The sequence below is a fragment of the Sinohyriopsis cumingii genome, chromosome 5 (assembly GCF_028554795.1).
Source record: "Sinohyriopsis cumingii isolate HCF-2022 chromosome 5, ASM2855479v2, whole genome shotgun sequence".
Lineage (NCBI taxonomy): Eukaryota > Metazoa > Mollusca > Bivalvia > Unionida > Unionidae > Sinohyriopsis > Sinohyriopsis cumingii.
In genome coordinates, this window is record NC_142965.1 from 5,202,208 (window position 1) to 5,223,953 (window position 21,746).

The following is a 21,746-nucleotide window of genomic DNA, read 5'->3' on the forward strand; positions in this document are numbered from 1 at the left end:
TTTCTCCAGGTTTTCAGGTTTCTACCTCAAAGACACTTTATACCATCTTGTAAACCATTGTCAATGATGCATGTCTAATTTAGATCTTTATATGCAGATGATGCAAAACAAATAAACTTTAAACTTTAAACATTTTCCATCTTAATATAAAATGTGAATTAATGAGTCATATGTTATCTGCCATTCAAGTCTTCAAAGAAAATTGAGGAATCTTATATTATCTACCATTCAAGTCTTCATAGATATGGTGAATTGAAGAATTTTATATTATCTACCATGCAGTCTTCAAAGATACAGCGAATTGCTGAGTCTTTTATTACCTACCATTCATGTCTTTGTATAAATTGTGACTTGATGAATCATGTCTTCTTAATATTTTACGATGTTCATTCTCTAACTTTTTGTAAATAATTGAAAAGCATTTATTTTATTTCAGACTTCGATGAGTGTCTAAATTTCCCATGTAAAAATAATGGATCCTGCCTGAACACAGATGGTTCCTTTATCTGCCAATGTGTCATTGGCTGGACAGGCAGGCACTGTGATATTGGTGAGACTTAAAACCAATAGTAGTTGTAGTAGTAGTAGTAGTATTTCCATACGTCTTCGAATGCTGTTTATGAACATCAAATATTTTGTTGCCAAAATCATATTTACTTACCTTGTAATAAGCAGACATCATTTTATATATGTACTAGAGTGATTAGACAAAAAAAACAAACACCACTCTGAGTTAGATGGGAAATAGTTTGCTTGTAATTGGAAATGATTTTGACAAGTGTCATGTATGATCCAAAACATCAAGACTAGAGAGAACCATGTTAATATCATTCAAATCTTTGCCCATTTATCTATTACTATTTCATTCATTTTTGTGTTGTATCATGGATTGTTTTGATTGCAATATTAATTTAGTTCTGATACATTTGCTGGTATAAGTTAGTGTCATGGTAAGATCAGTCATATTAATTTCTGACAAAACCTTTAGACAATAGTAGTTGTACCATAGGAATACAACCTTTAGACCATAATAGCTGTACCATAGGAATACAACCTTTAGACAGTAGTAGTTGTACCATAGGAATACAACCTTTAGACAGTAGTAGTTGTACCACAGAAATACAACCTTTAGACAATAGTAGTTGTACCATAGGAATACAACCTTTAGACAATAGTGGTTGTAACATAGGAATACAACCTTTAGACAATAGTAGTTGTACCATAGGAATACAAACTATTTGAACTGGTCTACAAAATTTCAGATGTGAATGAATGTAACCAGTTCCCATGTCAGAATGGAGGAACATGCAACAATCTTCCAGGGTCCTACGAGTGTGCCTGTCCTAATGGCTTTACAGGCAGCAACTGTCAGCAAGGTACTACTACAGTGTCTATAAGAACATTTACTGTACTTAACTCAAACATTGGATATAAGAAACTAATTTTATTTTTTCTTTAGAATTCATTACATCCAGAGTTGACTTTATTTATAAATGTTTGACCTTAATACCATAAATAACAAAATACACCACTCAATCGATAACTCGCGCACATCGGGGTCCAGAAACATCGACCGCATTATAAGTGAGGCGCGAGTTATCGAGGGACCTATAAAATAAGCCCAAAACCAATAAAGTGATCGACGACATAACGGAAAAATAAGGGGGGGGGGGTTAGGCAGATTATAGTGTCGAATACTCGCTTTATAATCGTGCTGAGATTAACTGTGAATAAATATCTCTTCATAACGGTGTACTTTATTTATTATTTCCTCATAGGGCAACATTAATTTCAGGATAAATTACAGTATATTGAGGCGGTCATCGAAAACATTATTCCACATGGTTTCCGTTTGCTTAACATGTGTACCACTTCACACATTGTGTACTACGTCACTAATTTTTATGTTGAATTGGATACATTCTAGTTTTGTTGTTTGATCCAAATTAGATGTTTTTTTATATACGAAAGATCGACTCTTTTCGAGAAACAGTGTCGATCGAACAATAGATAGATTTGAATGTGATAGAAGTAAAATGGAAAACAAAAAAACAAGGGTTAATCAGTACTAACATATTTAATTGGTCTACAAATTTAAAACAACGCAAATTAGAACAAGTTAATACTTGCTGTTTGTGCCACGCTTGACAAATATCAATTCACTTTTTGAAAAAATCAGTTAATTTTTTGTGTGTGTGTGTGTTAATCCTTGGTTTCTCTCCCGCCAAGCAAAATCCCTCAGATTTCTCAACTGCATGAGCTTTACGTAGTCAACATTTTGGGTCTCCAGCCACCTTATGGCAATATCAAAATATTTGATTGCTTCCTGTGCAGAGGGGGGAAGTGGTGCAACATCTGCGTCTGCATCACTTTCAACACTTGTGGTACTCCAGCTAGAATCATCTTCTGCTGAAAATTTGTTCGTTATAGAATTGATTATTGTTTCATCTGACATGTATTCGGCTGTGGGGCAATCATTGTCAGCACAAATCCACTCCTCCATATCATCAAGAGAAACGCCCATCTCAGGACCATGAGTTTGTATGAATTTGGCATTAATGACATCAGTTTCACTGAAACCTTCGAAGTCACTATCATCATCGCTGTCTCTGTTACTGTTTTGCTTTACGTCTAAGGCAGCTCCAAGACCCTTAATCCAGCACCCCAGGTCTCTTGTAATCGGTATTTTAATGCAACAAACACTTCACCAAGTTGTTGATAAAACAAAGCTGGCATGTAATTAGGTTCTCACAGAAGTACTCACGGGTTTCGATGTGAAGGTCAATTGACTCTTTTCATGTTTTCAATGAACAGAATATGTTGTGATTATAATGTTTACACTGAAACGGAATTAAAGGATTATAACGTGACTTTCACACAGGAAGACGTTTAACTGGTGTTTATTTCATTCTCTGATGCCACCTGTTAGCATTTACCAGAAGTTTTCATTGATCGCTATTTCACCAGACTGTTTATTTACAGTATACTGACAACTATTTATCATAAAAACTTACATAATATATTATATCTTTAAACAGAGATCTCGCTAGGATTTTAAAACTGGGTCTTTCTGCCTCTGAATTCAATCACTAAATATCAGTACATTTTCTCACCCAGCCGCCAGTCAAAGCCTTTGAACTAGCCACCTAGCTATTGCATCATGTTTTTTTTTATTTTTATGTACTCTTATAAAATGGCAACATGTATGTACATCAAAGAGTCTTTCAGTCACTGAATTCTGTCATTGTAAATATCAGTACAGTTAACTGATCAACACATTTTCCCACAAAGCAGGTGGCTGAAACAGGACCGGCAAATCTTTGAATTTTCCCGCGCACCTATTACATGCATACGGAGGACTCCCGCCTCAGTGATTTTCTGCGTCCCAAATCAAAAATTGGCATCCAAATACACATAATTAAGCGTTTTCGAGATCTCTGAAATTAATTCTTATTTAGAACTTGCAAATTTCAAAATATGGATTATATTTTTACGGGCATTAATCACCATTTTCGATGATAAAACGAACAATGTATCAAGGTTTAATTTATCAATTCTTATTGTAATTTTTTCATGTTCAGCATATTTTAAAGATATTTTAGATACATTTTCTCTGGAAAAAATCGGGAGCCAAAACAGACACCGCGTTATAAGCAGGATCGCGAGTTATCCAGGCGTGAGTTATCGAGGGAGTGGTGTATTAGTAAGAATGACGTTGTAGCAAATTTAATGATGTGAGCTTATTTTTGCTGATATTTAAAAAAATTATAATTTAGTTTTGCAAATATAAATATCAAACTTTTGTGAGGCAAGGATCATAAACCACATGCTAAATGCAAGATAGATGGATTTTGAACCAAGGTTCGATACTACTGATCACTATAAGACTTTTAACCAGATTCACTAGTGTACATGGTCTATTCTTGGGGATGGTAGATGCAGGCGTTAGAGGTCACGGGGTGAATTTGTTTAATTTTTAGGGTAATTTGTAAATTGCTGCATGAACGTGCAATGTGTTTTATCTCCATGCATTGTTATTAGATTTGTCACATATTAATAGAGGATTTGGGTTAAAGGTTGAAAGGTTAAAGGTAAAATGGTTAGTAAACAAGGTAACAGGAATTTAGTAATCTGTCTCTAGGACTGCAACAACATAGTCACAAATGAGATGATAAATGTTTAGATTTTACATACATGACTTTTTTGGTTATAAACCATGTGATATTCATAGGATTAAAAGTTTACATATATACACATTGGTATTTGCTAAAATTTTGTATTACAGATAAATTTAATTGAAAGGTTTATGGAAGTTTAGTACCGAGTTACAGTATTTTTTGTTGAGATTTAAGATACTTTTATGCTGTTACATTTGTCTGCATTCCAGATTTGAATGAATGTCTGAAGATGCCGTGTCTAAATGGAGGAACTTGCATCAATAGTGCTGGCTCATACTCCTGTCAGTGTCCACAAGGGTGGAAGGGACAAAACTGTGACATTGGTGGGTAGAGTCAAATTACACTGCTCCCTCGATAACTCATACCCTGATAACTCACAAACCTCCTTATAGAAAGGGATCATGCGTGAATCCCATTATTTTACCCAGAAAATACAAAAAAAATGTATTTCTATTTGTTGAACTTGAAAATGGCGATCAAAATTGGTAACAGAAACTGATATATCACTCATTTTATAGTTGAAAACGGTAGATAGGACATGGAAATTGTAATCAACATTGTGAAATATCAACTTTAAAAAGAAGTCATACATTTTTTTACATTTTCTTTCCAAACAATATTCTTAGTACACGGTAATTAACAATACTCTAGGAAATTTTTATCAATGAAAATGCCACTTACACCTAGTGGATGCAGTACTTTGATAAATAAATACCAATTAAATAATTTTTTGTATCGATTGAAATTTGTGCTCTAGTTCCATCTTTTAGTTCCTTTTAAGTGTAATCATCATAATTGCAATGTGTCCTTTTGTAATTAAACGTAAAAGGTGTTAATCTACCATATCAGTTCTGTCTGCGAGCATTTCTCTGAGAACCTAATTAAGTGCTGACCATGTTTTGATATCGGACTAGCTGAAACATTTGTTGTATTGTTGCACTAAATAAAAAGCAGGCCTACTTTTCTATTATCACATTAATTACATCTTTTGAATATAATAAAGGAGGTGGATAGAATAAAAAATTTAAAAGGCACACAAATCCTACATGCTTAAGAACCAACGTCTCTGGTCGTATGTCGGGTAAGTCGTTTCAGTCACTCATTTGAACGCTGTTATAAATGTTATTGTGTATGTAATCTAATTAAACTACCTTTAATTAACCTAGTCAATCATAACTGTGATTAAAGATAGCAAGGCAACCAAGCAAAATGAGTACTTCGTAAAATAAAGTGCTTTGTTTCACAAATACCGACCATTGTGGGGAAAACGAGTTTCAGAGAATTCCTGAATTTGCACATATAGATTTTCTCAAGAATGATAAGAAGTTTCACTGTTACTTGCAATGAAATCATGGCATCAGTATTTTACTAATTGAACAATTCAGAAATTAAGTTTTGACGTAAACAATTGTCTCACAAAATATTGCGTTTTTTAAAATAAAAATGAATCCTTTTTGGTATCATATCAACAGCTAGTTTGGTTGCCAGCTTCGAAGACTCCTTGTTTTTAAAAACTTACTATACACCACCCTGTGAACCAGACTAATGAACAAAAACAAAAAGACGTGACATAATACACAAATGTTTTCGCATACCATGTTGGTTGAAAATAAATGTGATTTATACAGAATAACAAAGAACTTCATCAGGAAAAGCACTTTATTGACAATTATTCTCGACGCGATTATAAAACGAGGATTTGGTCAGTAAACAGCCCAGTTCCCACCTCAATCCCACGGTTCTCTGGATGTCTTTTGTCTAGCTGATTTTTGGAAGGTGCCTCAGTATCTCACACCCTCAGTATAATGCAGTCTACGTTTTTGGACCCCAATGTGTGCGAGTTATTGAGTGAGAGGCATTATGTGAAGGAATATTTTTAGAACAATATATCGACTTAAAATCAAACAAAGCCAAATTAGCTTGTATACTCATGAAGAAAAAATGATTTATTTCAATGTCAATTATCATTTCTAGTACATTTTCATATTGTATGTATTAAGTGTCATATCTGTATTACATCATATTATCTGCATATTTGCTTTCATATCTGTATGATGCTTATATCATTTGTATTACACTGTCATATCTGTTTATTTACTGTCATATCTTTATTACTGTCATATCTGTATTACAGTCATATCTGTATTACAGTCATATCTGTATTACATTGTCATATCTGTTTATTTACTGTCATATCTGTATTACAGTCATATCTGTATTACAGTCAGTCATATCTGTATTACACTGTCATATCTGTATTACACTGTCATATCTGTTTATTTACTGTCATATCTGTATTACAGTCATATCTGTAATACACTGTCATATCTGTATTACAGCCATATCTGTTTACACAGTTATGTCATATATTTTATGATGTGTCATATTCTTCATATTACACTGTCATATCATTGGTATTACAGTGTGTCCTATCATACAGCAATTCCACTTAATAGCATAATCCAGCAAAGCAAAGTGTTTGTTTTCTGAAGAAACTCTGAAAGCCATGCTCTATTGACAAGAAATTCATAAACTTTGTTCATTAATACAGTCTGTATACCCACTTGCCATAAGGAACTCATTGCATTAAATGTTATTAAACTGGCATTTATCAAATGGACAAACATGTAATATCAGTTATTTCTGTCCACTATTAGATGCTGATGAGTGTCAGCTGTTCCCATGCAGGAATGGAGGGACCTGTGAGAATACACTTGGATCTTATAAATGCATATGTCCTGATGGATGGTATGGACCAAACTGTGTTCTGGGTAAGTCCTGCTTCTCCCTTACATATATGTGTGTGATGTATTCTGGGTAAGTCCTGCTTCTCCCTTACATATATGTGTGTGATGTGTTCTGGGTAAGTCCTGCTTCTCCCTTACATATATGTGTGTGATGTATTCTGGGTAAATCCTTCTTCTCCCTTACATATATGTGTGTGATGTGTTCTTGGTAAGTCCTGCTTCTCCCTTACATATATGTGTGTGATGTGTTCTGGGTAAGTCCTGCTTCTCCCTTACATATATGTGTGTGATGTATTCTGGGTAAGTCCTGCTTCTCCCTTACATATATGTGTGTGATGTGTTCTGGGTAAGTCCTGCTTCTCCCTTACATATATGTGTGTGATGTATTCTGGGTAAGTCCTTCTTCTCCCTTACATATAGGTGTGTGATGTGTTCTGGGTAAGTCCTGCTCCTCCCTTACATATATGTGTGATGTGTTCTGGGTAAGTCCTGCTTCTCCCTTACATATATGTGTGTGATGTGTTCTGGGTAAGTCCTGCTTCTCCCTTACATATATGTGTGTGATGTATTCTGGGTAAGTCCTTCTTCTCCCTTACATATATGTGTGTGATGTTTTCTGGGTAAGTCCTGCTTCTCCCTTACATATATGTGTGTGATGTGTTCTGGGTAAGTCCTGCTTCTCCCTTACATATATGTGTGTGATGTATTCTGGGTAAGTCCTTCTTCTCCCTTACATATAGGTGTGTGATGTGTTCTGGGTACGTCCTGCTCCTCCCTTACATATATGTGTGTGATGTATCCTGGGTAAGTCCTGCTTCTCCCTTACATATATGTGTGTGATGTGTTCTGGGTAAGTCCTGCTTCTCCCTTACATATATGTGTGTGATGTTTTCTGGGTAAGTCCTGCTTCTCCCTTACATATATGTGTGTGATGTGTTCTGGGTAAGTCCTGCTTCTCCCTTACATATATGTGTGTGATGTATTCTGGGTAAGTCCTTCTTCTCCCTTACATATAGGTGTGTGATGTGTTCTGGGTAAGTCCTGCTTCTCCCTTACATATATGTGTGTGATGTAGCAAAATAGCGAGAGAGAGAGAGAGAGTGTGGGTTTCTATCTTCTAATGAATTGCTTTCGTTTATCTGTTGATTTTAGATAATCCACATTACATGATGTGAAGCTCAGCAAGTTAAAAGAGCAAGGTTTAGGTCACTGTGACCCAAAAATTCAGATGACCATGAAAATGAAAATAGGGAAGGTGTATTCATGGTATTCTTGTTGGAGCCTAGCTTTTGATTAGAACTGAATAGCCTATAATGTGCTGAAGCACCAATAAACCCAAAATATTCATAGAGAAAGACACTAAAAAATAGGCAAGTGTGCTCAGTATGCTTTTTGTTTGCACATGCAAAAATGCAAGATTACTCACCATACCATTCAATGCTTGACATTGTGTGTACCTACATAAGTTATGGTTGCAGTAAGTCAAATGAAAACTTATTGACCTAGAACAAATAAATGGAAAAGGCACTACCTTTCAGAGATGGATATTATTTTTGTTCTGTCTCACATATCTACCAGCTTGAGTTATTTCCCCTGTACTAACTTGCAAATAATTTTAATAGCTGAATTGGACTTAATTTGGTGTCAGAGTAAATAGTTTACATAATGTCAAAGCGGTTGGATGAGTCTTAGTTACAGTTTATATAAGCAATGTTCATATGCATTGACATCATAATAATAATAATAATAATAAATCAATTAGAGTACAGTTGTATCCAGTCTCCCTTGAGGTTCTCTGTTCAGATATGTAGAAAAAAGAAGTAAAGTCACAAGATTTAAAGCAGAAACAATCAGGTGATAGATCTTAACATTACTTTGGGCATATGAATTATACTGAAACAAATGAGAGAGTAGCATGCACAAGGAGAACTGTTAGGGTAGAAATGGGAGATTTTACAAAATAACCCTAATAGGCACTACAAACATAATAGACACTTCAAACCCAGTAGGCATTACAAACCCAATAGGTATTACAAACCATAATAATCATTACAAAACCAGTATACATTAAACACCCTAATAGGCATTAATTACAAACCCTAATAGGCATTACAAACCTAATAGGTATTACAAACCCTAATAGGCATTACAAACCCAATAGGTATTACAAACCCTAATAGGCATTACAAACTCAATAGGTATTACAAACCCTAATAGGCATTACGAACCTTAATAGGCATTACAAACCCAATAGGCATTACAAACCCTACTTGGGATTACAGAATTACAGAACTAATTATTCACTGACCATTTTGTATTGTGTTTTTCAGATAAGCAGGAATGTCAAGAGTTCCCTTGTCAGAATGGGGGAACCTGCCTCAATACACCTGGTTCATTCACCTGCATCTGTCCGATGGAGTGGCAGGGAAATATGTGTGATATAGGTAGGAGTGTGTCTTTGATGTACAATAGGTAATTGGTAGGAGTGTGTCAGATGTACAGTAGGTAATTGGCAGGAGTATGTCTTTGATGTACAGTAGGTAATTGGTAGGAGTATGTCTTTGATATACAGTAGGTAATTGGTAGGAGTGTGTCTTTCATGTACAGTAGGTAATTGGTAGGAGTATGTCTTTGATGTACAGTAGGTAATTGGCTGGAGTACGTCTTTGATGTACAGTAGGTAATTGGTAGGAGAATGTCTTTGATGTACAGTAGGTAATTGGTAGGAGTGTGTCTTTGATGTACAGTAGGTAATTGGTAGGAATGTGTCTTTGAAGTACAGTAGGTAATTGGTAAGAGTGTGTCTTTTATGTAAAGTATGTGACCACAGTTGCTTTATCTACTGTATATCTCTTTTAACAGGTCAGCCTTGATTTTTGTTTAAGCTGTAATAAGCTAATGGTATGGCCCTGTTTTAATTGTACATCATCCATTTTATGTCCATGAACATTTACTATGGTAAACTTCTTCTAGAAAAATAGTAACATGTCAGAAAACATCCTGATATGAAGGGCTTTCAGGTTTGTACAAATGATGCTGGCCTGCCTCAAATATGTCTGAGACTTTTAAAGATTGAAAATCCTTTAGAATAACTGTCTCAGAAAATGATGGACAAATCTGACAGAATGTTATCATAAATCAATCTCACAAAAAGCTTGTACTAATGCTGATGTGCAGTCAGTCTGGATGCCATTTTTGAAAATTAAAATCTTTTAAAAGACTTTTTTTACAGAACTGTTCAGCAAAACAATTTGACTATTTTTTTCTTCAAATAATGCAGATCTGCCATCTAGTATGGCCACCATTGCTCACAAAAAAATTCAGGGTGAGGGTGGCTACAAACCACTGAACAGAAGTAGACAAAATATGACTTCTAAGAAAAAGCCAGCTAAACAGAATTTTGACCAAATATGACTGAAAGGAAACAAATATGCAGATTTTTGGTGAGAGTACAAGAGTGGGATTTTTTTTCCTTACCAAGAAGTAAAGGGGCATAGGCGGAATATGTAACACAAATAGTCATACAAGAGATGATTAGGCGTTTGTTTATATGAACATGTAAGAAATGACTGGAAATTTGGAAATTCAGAAGTCAAGATTTACTTTGAAGTAATATCAGCTGAAACAACCATAGATGCAAGTTTTACATCCCAATCCAGAGGCACATAGCCTCCTATCCTGGCTTATATCAAACAACTCCTCAGAAAGAAACTTTTTTGTGGTGTTCAAGTGGTGGACAGAATTGCTAAGGGCAAACCACTCTAAAAGCCTCATTTGTGTGAACAGAGAAAAATACATCTCTTTTAAATACCACAGTAACTCCAGTAGCTACTTTCTTGGCTACCATTCCATGTTCTTTGACATTTTTCATTAACATGGAAGGGAGGACACATACTGAGGCAAAGATCTGTCCTACCTTCCACCCAAAGTCCATCTTTTGCCCAAAATGAAACCTCAATTTGCTTGTGACGTTCAACAAGATGTCCTGGAACCACAGTCTTAAGCCTTGCTATGTTTCGTGTAAGACCTGCTCCTTTGTTATTAGCAGGCAGAATCGGTGAGATTCATGCTTTTAATCACTTGACTCAAACTATCTACAATTCAACCAGAAGTTTTCATTTTGTCTCAAGACAGCCCCTGACATTTCCACTCATGGCACTTTGTTAGTCTTTTGTTTTGAAGCTGCTGACTTTAATTGGCACTTTCTTCCAAAGTGTGGGGGTGTAGTGGTTGTCTAGGGGTGGGGTTCTTCTTATAGACTTTAACGAATTATGAGAAGTTCCCCTGGTCCTTATTCAGAAGGTTAATTCTGGACACTATATTATTTATTGATTAAATATATTTATGGCTACGAGCCCCCAGTCAGCAATGCCGACAGTTAAATTAAAAGAAATACAAAGATGAAATTTAAACAATAACAATTTAATAAATGAAATTTAAAAGGATTTAAAGTAATCAATGTCTCTCTTTCACCCAATGATCCCTTTGATCATCATTTGAGTTCACAGTGTGAGGAGATTTTTCCCTTCTTGAGTGCTACTCATCTAAATCTCTTCGTTCCCTTGTCTTTCTCTCCTTTCGTGATCTCCACTTCCGCTTCCTCTTCTATAATCCTTGTTCCTTGCCGTTATCTTGACTTCCGGTTCCTCTTCTAGTATCCGGAACCCTTGACAGTATCCCTTGAGGTCACCCGAAATTCACTCGGTATCTCTCACCGTCACCCGAAATTCTCTGAACTTCTCTCGTCCCCCGAAATTCTCTGAAATTCTTTCGTCCCCCGAAAGCTTCCTGTTGAAAGGTATAATGCATTAGCATAGGGTTATAAAAATCTTCCCTCACACTACGTCACTGAACTGAACCATCAGTTTAAGGCGGGACATTTGGGTCGCGCATGCGCACACATCGAAATTCCCATACACTTCCGCCGCTTACAAAAATGGCGCCATAACACAATCACACAAAGGATTCAAATATCTACATACTGAGCCCTATCAGTATATACATACAAAATATTTCAAATATGATTGTACTAAAATATTACTACGATTAGTAATATGACTATCTATATATTTATATATATTTATATATATTTCCTACACAAGCGTACCAAATCCACAATATTCACATTCAAATGGTGATAAACGGCAATCCGTTACTCAATGGCAAAATCTATCATTACGTAAACAAATTTCTTGTCTACCAAAATATAACTACGCAAAGAATTACAATATTAATTCTTATAGCGGCTAGCGAGCAATACAATTCTTCACAAATACAAATCGTCCTTTCAAAAGGGCGTAAACGTAATAATCCACGAAATAATATGCACACATATTACTAGCGAAAGAAGAGAACATTTTCGCCTCACAAATAAGGTGTACATAGTAACATTATGAATAATGATGCAACGAATCAACATCGTAATCAATCGTAAACAAAAGTACTAGCTAAAGTCATGAAAAAAATGCAAAATATTAAGGTCATAATTAACTATTCATACTTCAATACAAGTAAAATGTATACATACGACAAATTCTCTTCAATTAACAGCAGTCGTATCAAGCAGAATCAACGTAACATCAAACTTAACTTACCTGATCGAAGCTATTTCATGAATTTCCTAAATTCCGCCAATTTTTACGAATGGCTAACGGAGTGTGTGTCACTGCGACTCTTAAACACCAACTGACGAATTTCAGGCTTGTACAAGTCTTATGCCAGTTTCTCGAATCAAGTCCCACCTACAACGCATCCCGATTGGATGGCGACGGACTCTGGTCATTTGATCGAACTGTCAATCATAAAAATGTCAGTCTGTGTGTCCCCATGTACTGTCCAGCCTACCATTGTCGGCTTCCGGCTCTTTGAAGTTGTCTACATCACGTGTTCCCATGTACAAAGATTCCCGCCAGATTTCCACTCAAGAGCTCAAACAAAGACTGGGTTACGTAAGAGGATTAGCCAACTTAGGTACTTGGAAAAACAAAGCTTACCTGGCTCCACTTACAGACTTATAAATACATGTATAATACAAGGGGTTGGGGTAAAACATCACACAAAGGACTTCTTTAGGACTCTATCTGGACATTGAAATGGTAGCCAGAGTGGACTGAGCTGACCAGAAGTAGATCTTTCTTGTTCTCACCACTAAGAGAACGAAAGGAAATATTTTTGTTCAGGGTGTTGTGTCCTGAATTCATTGGGTTAGCAGCCAACAAAGAATTTATGCCGTATACGTGAATTCCTTAACATATTGACTCATGAAGTTACAGATGTCACATATTGACTCATGAAGTTACAGATGTCGCATATTGACTCATGAAGTTACAGATGTCACATATTGACTCATGAAGTTACAGATGTCACATATTGACTCATGAAGTTACAGATGTCACATGTTGACTCATGAAGTTACAGATGTCACCACCTGCATAGCCTTGGACTGAAAGTTACAGTCCCTGACCAACAGTATTAATGCCATGGGATGGAGACCTGATAAGACATTCTCATGCTTCTGTCAGAAAGACCATTGATCCCAAAGGACATGTATCAGCAATGTAACAGACTATGACTCAGCAGCTTCAGAATGACATGGACTACTCTATTCCTGCTGGATTTGCAGGAGCATATTTTCTCAAGACCATGCTCATTCACTCAGTTGAGCCAAGCCTTGCTCATATGTCACATGAGACCCATAGCTGCTGGTGATACAGCCAACTCATGGGTAAAGGGATGTGACTGCTTCCACTGCTTGCCTATTCTCCTACTACTGTATTATTATTGGGTAATGTTTATAAGAACAATGCAAGTTTTGGAGCAATTTTTTTTATTGTGTACTTACCTGCTTATAAGGTAGGTCCAGCTGCAAACTGCACAGACCCAGATCTGCCATCACATAATGTACTGGCAGATCTTGTTCTGTGCAGCTTGATACAAGTAATCAAAAGAACAAAGAACATAGACTCTGACCAGCAGATCAGGATCTTTGTTGTCTGCAGTTTGACTAGAATTATAAGTGAGTATATACGGTAACTCCCAATCATCATACAAGGACTCCATCTGGAAGAGAATGCTTTTCCACCCCAGTAGTTGCTGACGAATGATGGAATTTGATCATTCTGCCCAAAAATTCACCACTCACATTGGACTACCATGTCGGCAAGCAGTCACCAGTTCAGCTCTTATTGTTTCCACTTGCGAGGACTGGTTTTGTGAGGTTCTGCTAATGTATTATGGTTAGCCAAGTACTATTAGAGAAACACATTTTACTACAAAATCTGCTTTTCACCAGCTTGTAACATTTTCAGCTGCCCCACCTCATTTAAATTTGAAAATCCTTACCCCTTATCTCCCTTTATCACAACTATAAATACAGCAGGTATACAGTAAGTATGCCTTGAGAGGAATTTATGTAAGCATTGAGGATCGCTTACAAATTGTATGGAAGTTTTGTTCACATTGAAGGTCATAGTTGTTCACATTGAAGGTCATAGTTGTTCACATTGAAGGTCATAGATGTTCACATTCAAGGTCATAGATGTTCACATTCACGGTCATAGTTGGCACTATTGTCATCATCAGATTTGAAACTTTTAGATCCTTCATACATATTTTAACTGGACAGATTTGTGGACAAATATGGTTGGCTGATTTTTATGCTGCAAAACTGAGAATTAACTTGGTTGTTGCTTTTCTTTTTACTCTCCAGTCATTCTTATCTAATTCTCTTGTTTAGTAGTTGCATATTTTGACCAAATTACCGCTAATAGAGAATAAAAATTAAAATTTTAAACTTTCTTCATGTTGGTAGAATGAAGGACATCATAGAGTATAATGAAAATCGCTTATAACATTTTGTTCTTTATTTTCAGATGTAAATGAGTGCATTAATAACCCATGTTTGAACAATGGTACATGCCAGAACACCCCTGGATCCTTCCGATGTATCTGTCCACCTAATTTCACTGGCACAAACTGTGAGAGTGGTAAGAAAACAGAACTATTTCTTTACTATGTTATTTGTCAAGGCTGTTTCTGAACTGTCTTTGTAATTGTTAGGAATTGAAATATTTTGGTACATCTTGCACAAATTTTAGATCTGAAGCGTATTCTCTATCATATTCTCCAGATGCTGGAGTTGATTCCCTTTCTTTTTTCTTTGTTATTTGTCTTTCCTGAAGTGACTGTCACAAAAGGCAATAGATTGTGATCACATGTTCTGCTTGCTCATGCATTCTAATTCTTACATGTAATATCTCACATATGCATTAGTAGTTTGTCATTAGACTTTGCCTACAAATGCACGTGGTCTAGAAGAACAGCTCTAGAGACTGAAGGCCAAGGAAGACAAAGGTCATGGTCACAATGAGCATTTGTTTAAACAAAATTGTGGGTGGTCTGTGGTTAAAGGTTTTGGATCTAGCTGTATTATCTATTGATGATGTGTCACTGTTGCTACATTGGTGACAGGGTTGTTTGATAGTGTATGTTACTAGAACAGGGGTGCACAACCTGTGGCCTGCAGGTTGGATCTGGTCTGTCAACATGTTCTGCCTGGCCCTCAGGGCAAATTAAAACAACACAGAAATCTGCCCATGAACAGTGATTATACTAAAGAAATTAGTGTTTGTGGCCCTTGAGTGGTCTTAGAAAATGCAATCTTGCCTTTGGCCAAGAAAGGTTGTGCACCCCTGTTTTAGTAATAGAGTTACAGTGAGTCCATTGTATGGTTACAGGGGTAGTTATCATACGATTCTTGAGCCACAGAAAATTTGTAAGAGCTGGTAAATTGATAACATTTGTGGGGTTTGTTTTAGGTAATATTTTGTAATCTGGTACATATGGCTATCTCCTTTATGTATGGTGTCAGGAATTGTTCATGAAAAGTACACTCTTCAATAGCAGTGGTAGTTGATATTCATATTTATATTCATTTCATATTCATATTCATTTCATATTCATTTCTTTTTCATATTCATTTCATATTCATCAAATGAAAATCTACATAAGTTTCATACTGCTTTGTTTTTCTTGCAATTGTCTGACATTTTGTGACAACTTGCACATACAGTGGAACCTGTCTTGAAAGACCACCCCTTCTGCCAAAACATAATGGTCTCTCATGACAGGTGGTCTCTCATAACAGGTTATAACACTATATAATCTCTAAATCTGTACATGGTGAACCTGGTCTCTCAAGACAGGCGGTCTCTCATAGCAGTGGTCTCTCAAGACAGGTTTTACTGTATTGTTATTTGAAATCAATACTATGATCCTTTTTATTAAACAAGTAGTTTTAATACTTGGCAGAAGAAATCCTATGCACATAGTAATGACAGAATTTTTTTTTTTATATTGCAAGCCATATTTATAATAATTATATTTATGCCATTCTATTCCAGATACCAATGAGTGTATAAACAACCCATGTAAGAATAATGCTGAATGTGTAAACACCATTGGTTCCTACATCTGCAAATGCCGATCTGGCTACACTGGGGAAAACTGTGATAAAGGTAACGATGGAATTATATAATATATTATTCATCAGCTAATTTATATCTCCAGTGTTATGAATTTCACATGATGTAGCAGTCACAAAAATATTTTCCCTGGATATGGTTTGTTTTTGTTGTCGATTTAATGCTATTTTTCAGTACATGATGGACCAGCTATAGGTGGCGGCCATTATATATGGTGGAAGAACTCAAGAAAACCCCAGGATGAACCACCAAACCCCAGGAAGCTACTGGCAGGCTTTCTCACATACCCACACTGGACAAGCCCGAGACTCAAGCCCACTTGGACAGAGGTGAGATGTCAATGATCTGTAAAGGTGAGCTCCTTGGAACACTTGGCCCCACAGGCCTGCCCCATTGGATATCAGTGTAAAACAAGCTTAAATGAATTTGCAGAACAAATTAATAAATGGAATGAGTCATCTTTTCAATGATTTCATCCAAAAATTTACTGTATCTGAATATTGTGAAGGAAAATCGTGTTATTAAGCTCTTACCAAAACATATTTTATGTTGCTCTCCAAATATCTTTCAGCCATTTCTTCATAGGTTATGATACATCTACTACATTGCAAATCCAGTCCTCCGAAGGTAATGACATTTATTGTGTCATTCCGCTTGTACATTGCAAATCCAGTCCTCCGAAGGTAATGACATTTACTGTGTCATTCTGCTTGTACATTGCAAATCCAGTCCTCCGAAGGTAATGACATTTATTGTGTCATTCCGCTTGTACATTGCAAATCCAGTCCTCCGAAGGTAATGACATTTATTGTGTCATTCCGCTTGTACATTGCAAATCCAGTCCTCCGAAGGTAATGACATTTATTGTGTCATTCCGCTTGTACATTGCAAATCCAGTCCTCCGAAGGTAATGACATTTACTGTGTCATTCCGCTTGTACATTGCAAATCCAGTCCTCCGAAGGTAATGACATTTACTGTGTCATTCCGCTTGTACATTGCAAATCCAGTCCTCCGAAGGTAATGACATTTACTGTGTCATTCCGCTTGTACATTGCAAATCCAGTCCTCCGAAGGTAATGACATTTACTGTGTCATTCCGCTTGTACATTGCAAATCCAGTCCTCCGAAGGTAATGACATTTATTGTGTCATTCCGCTTGTACATTGCAAATCCAGTCCTCCGAAGGTAATGACATTTATTGTGTCATTCTGCTTGTACATTGCAAATCCAGTCCTCCGAAGGTAATGACATTTACTGTGTCATTCCGCTTGTACATTGCAAATCCAGTCCTCCGAAGGTAATGACATTTACTGTGTCATTCCGCTTGTACATTGCAAATCCAGTCCTCCGAAGGTAATGACATTTATTGTGTCATTCCGCTTGTACATTGCAAATCCAGTCCTCCGAAGGTAATGACATTTATTGTGTCATTCCACTTGTACATTGCAAATCCAGTCCTCCGAAGGTAATGACATTTATTGTGTCATTCCGCTTGTACATTGCAAATCCAGTCCTCCGAAGGTAATGACATTTATTGTGTCATTCCGCTTGTACATTGCAAATCCAGTCCTCCGAAGGTAATGACATTTATTGTGTCATTCCGCTTGTACATTGCAAATCCAGTCCTCCGAAGGTAATGACATTTATTGTGTCATTCCGCTTGTACATTGCAAATCCAGTCCTCCGAAGGTAATGACATTTATTGTGTCATTCCGCTTGTACATTGCAAATCCAGTCCTCCGAAGGTAATGACATTTATTGTGTCATTCCGCTTGTACATTGCAAATCCAGTCCTCCGAAGGTAATGACATTTATTGTGTCATTCCGCTTGTACATTGCAAATCCAGTCCTCCGAAGGTAATGACATTTACTGTGTCATTCTGCTTGTACATTGCAAATCCAGTCCTCCGAAGGTAATGACATTTATTGTGTCATTCCACTTGTACATTGCAGTCCTCCGAAGGTAATGACATTTACTGTGTCATTCTGCTTGTACATTGCAAATCCAGTCCTCCGAAGGTAATGACATTTACTGTGTCATTCTGCTTGTACATTGCAAATCCAGTCCTCCAAAGGTAAAGACATTTACTGTGTCATTCTGCTTGTACATTGCAAATCCAGTCCTCCAAAGGTAATGACATTTATTGTGTCATTCCGCTTGTACATTGCAAATCCAGTCCTCCGAAGGTAATGACATTTATTGTGTCATTCCGCTTGTACATTGCAAATCCAGTCCTCCAAAGGTAATGACATTTATTGTGTCATTCTGCTTGTACATTGCAAATCCAGTCCTCCGAAGGTAATGACATTTATTGTGTCATTCCGCTTGTACATTGCAAATCCAGTCCTCCGAAGGTAATGACATTTATTGTGTCATTCCGCTTGTACATTGCAAATCCAGTCCTCCGAAGGTAATGACATTTATTGTGTCATTCCGCTTGTACATTGCAAATCCAGTCCTCCGAAGGTAATGACATTTATTGTGTCATTCCGCTTGTACATTGCAAATCCAGTCCTCCGAAGGTAATGACATTTATTGTGTCATTCCGCTTGTACATTGCAAATCCAGTCCTCCGAAGGTAATGACATTTATTGTGTCATTCTGCTTGTACATTGCAAATCCAGTCCTCCGAAGGTAATGACATTTACTGTGTCATTCCGCTTGTACATTGCAAATCCAGTCCTCCGAAGGTAATGACATTTACTGTGTCATTCCGCTTGTACATTGCAAATCCAGTCCTCCGAAGGTAATGACATTTACTGTGTCATTCCGCTTGTACATTGCAAATCCAGTCCTCCGAAGGTAATGACATTTACTGTGTCATTCCGCTTGTACATTGCAAATCCAGTCCTCCGAAGGTAATGACATTTACTGTGTCATTCCGCTTGTACATTGCAAATCCAGTCCTCCGAAGGTAATGACATTTACTGTGTCATTCCGCTTGTACATTGCAAATCCAGTCCTCCGAAGGTAATGACATTTATTGTGTCATTCCGCTTGTACATTGCAAATCCAGTCCTCCGAAGGTAATGACATTTATTGTGTCATTCCGCTTGTACATTGCAAATCCAGTCCTCCGAAGGTAATGACATTTACTGTGTCATTCCGCTTGTACATTGCAAATCCAGTCCTCCGAAGGTAATGACATTTACTGTGTCATTCCGCTTGTACATTGCAAATCCAGTCCTCCGAAGGTAATGACATTTATTGTGTCATTCCGCTTGTACATTGCAAATCCAGTCCTCCGAAGGTAATGACATTTATTGTGTCATTCCGCTTGTACATTGCAAATCCAGTCCTCCGAAGGTAATGACATTTATTGTGTCATTCCGCTTGTACATTGCAAATCCAGTCCTCCGAAGGTAATGACATTTATTGTGTCATTCCGCTTGTACATTGCAAATCCAGTCCTCCGAAGGTAATGACATTTATTGTGTCATTCCGCTTGTACATTGCAAATCCAGTCCTCCGAAGGTAATGACATTTATTGTGTCATTCCGCTTGTACATTGCAAATCCAGTCCTCCGAAGGTAATGACATTTATTGTGTCATTCCGCTTGTACATTGCAAATCCAGTCCTCCGAAGGTAATGACATTTATTGTGTCATTCCACTTGTACATTGCAGTCCTCCGAAGGTAATGACATTTACTGTGTCATTCTGCTTGTACATTGCAAATCCAGTCCTCCGAAGGTAATGACATTTACTGTGTCATTCTGCTTGTACATTGCAAATCCAGTCCTCCAAAGGTAAAGACATTTACTGTGTCATTCTGCTTGTACATTGCAAATCCAGTCCTCCAAAGGTAATGACATTTACTGTGTCATTCTGCTTGTACATTGCAAATCCAGTCCTCCAAAGGTAATGACATTTACTGTCTCATTCCGTTTGTACATTGCAAATCCAGTCCTCCAAAGGTAACAGCATTTACTGTGTCATTCTGCTTGTACATTGCAAATCAAGTCCTCAAAAGGTAACGACATTTACTGTCTCATTCCGTTTGTACATTGCAAATCAAGTCCTCCAAAGGTAACAACATTTACTGTGTCATTCTGCTTGTAAATTGCAAATCCAGTCCTCCAAAGGTAACAACATTTACTGTGTCCTTCAGCTTGTTTAACACTTAAGTCACAGCTGTTGACAGACATTGCAGACCTGGGAATGCAGAAGTCTTCTACTGTGCATACCTATCAGAAATCCTTTGTCCACATTGGCTGTATTTCAGTGATCTGAACAAAGCCTAGACCTCTCAGTTGATATCCAGCCTACAGACAAACCTAGTCCATCGGATGGCTTGTGCACTCAATCAGTAAGCTGAGGATAGTAAACATTATGACAAAAGGCAAACTTCAACTGGTGCAATGACCCAGAATACATCCTTCATTCCTCAAGAGTTGCTAGATAGAAGGACCCCTCTAAGGGATGTCAGACAGGAGAACCTTTCTTTTAATCCAGCTCCCTCCTCTTTTGTTGGGACCTAATTTTCCAGGGCAAATAATGACATTAAAACAGGAGAGAAGGACTGGATTAACACAGATATGTCTCCAACTACCTTCTCCCAGGGGCCTGGAGTGGCCGAGTGGTCTAAAGCACTCTCTGTTATGGATCACTGCCATTTCACCTCTGTCTGTGTGGGTTTGTGTCTCGGATTCGGCTAATGTGGGTATGTGAGAAAGCATGCCAGTATCTCGTGGGTCAGTGGTTCTTTCAGGGGTTTTCCCAGGCTTAGTGGCCGAGTGGTCTAAAGCGCTCTTCATTACGGATCACTGCCATCTCACCTCTGTCTGCGGTGGTTCGAGTCTAAGATTCAGCCAATGTGGGCATGTGAGAAAGCTTGCCAGTAGCTTCTCGTGGGTCGGTGGTTCTTTCCGGGGTTTTCCGGGTTCTTCCTCCACCATTAATACTGGCCGCCATGTATAGCCTATCGTGCTGAAAAATGGCGTTAAACCCCACAACAACAACAACATTTCCCAGGCTTTTCCTCCACCATTACTACTGAGAAATTAAATTTCCTGCCAAAACATGTCTTGGTTCAGTCACAACACAATTTGATCAAAATCTTACTCCAGAACTTTCCAGGAAGTAAGCTGTCTCAACCAACACTTACAGGCATCCAAGTTTCAGGTTGAAGACCTCTGAGATTGGTTCACAATGCAATTCTGGAAGTAGACTTTGCTTTGCTTGATCTATACAAAAATCATGGATGTAGTCGTACCACACCTCAGAGTCACCTCCAATGATCTATCTTGTCAGCATCCCCTTGAAGCACAAGGTTACTTAAAATCTCTTGCTTTGCCACAAATTCCTTGTCAACTTGAAGGACAAATCTTATCTCTT

At 37.3% G+C, this 21,746-nt stretch overlaps 1 protein-coding gene across 1 annotated transcript in view; it reads left to right on the plus strand.

Annotated features, from left to right (window-relative positions):
* Positions 1–21,746, plus strand: part of LOC149798563 (uncharacterized) — a 258,625-nt gene that overhangs the window by 160,080 nt on the left and 76,799 nt on the right. Inside the window, exons 68-74 of the mRNA XM_089957207.1 lie at positions 437–550; positions 1,263–1,376; positions 4,388–4,501; positions 6,836–6,949; positions 9,256–9,369; positions 14,797–14,910; positions 16,327–16,440. Coding sequence (XP_089813333.1) covers positions 437–550; positions 1,263–1,376; positions 4,388–4,501; positions 6,836–6,949; positions 9,256–9,369; positions 14,797–14,910; positions 16,327–16,440 — 798 coding nt within the window. The remainder of the gene's footprint in view (positions 1–436; positions 551–1,262; positions 1,377–4,387; positions 4,502–6,835; positions 6,950–9,255; positions 9,370–14,796; positions 14,911–16,326; positions 16,441–21,746) is intronic.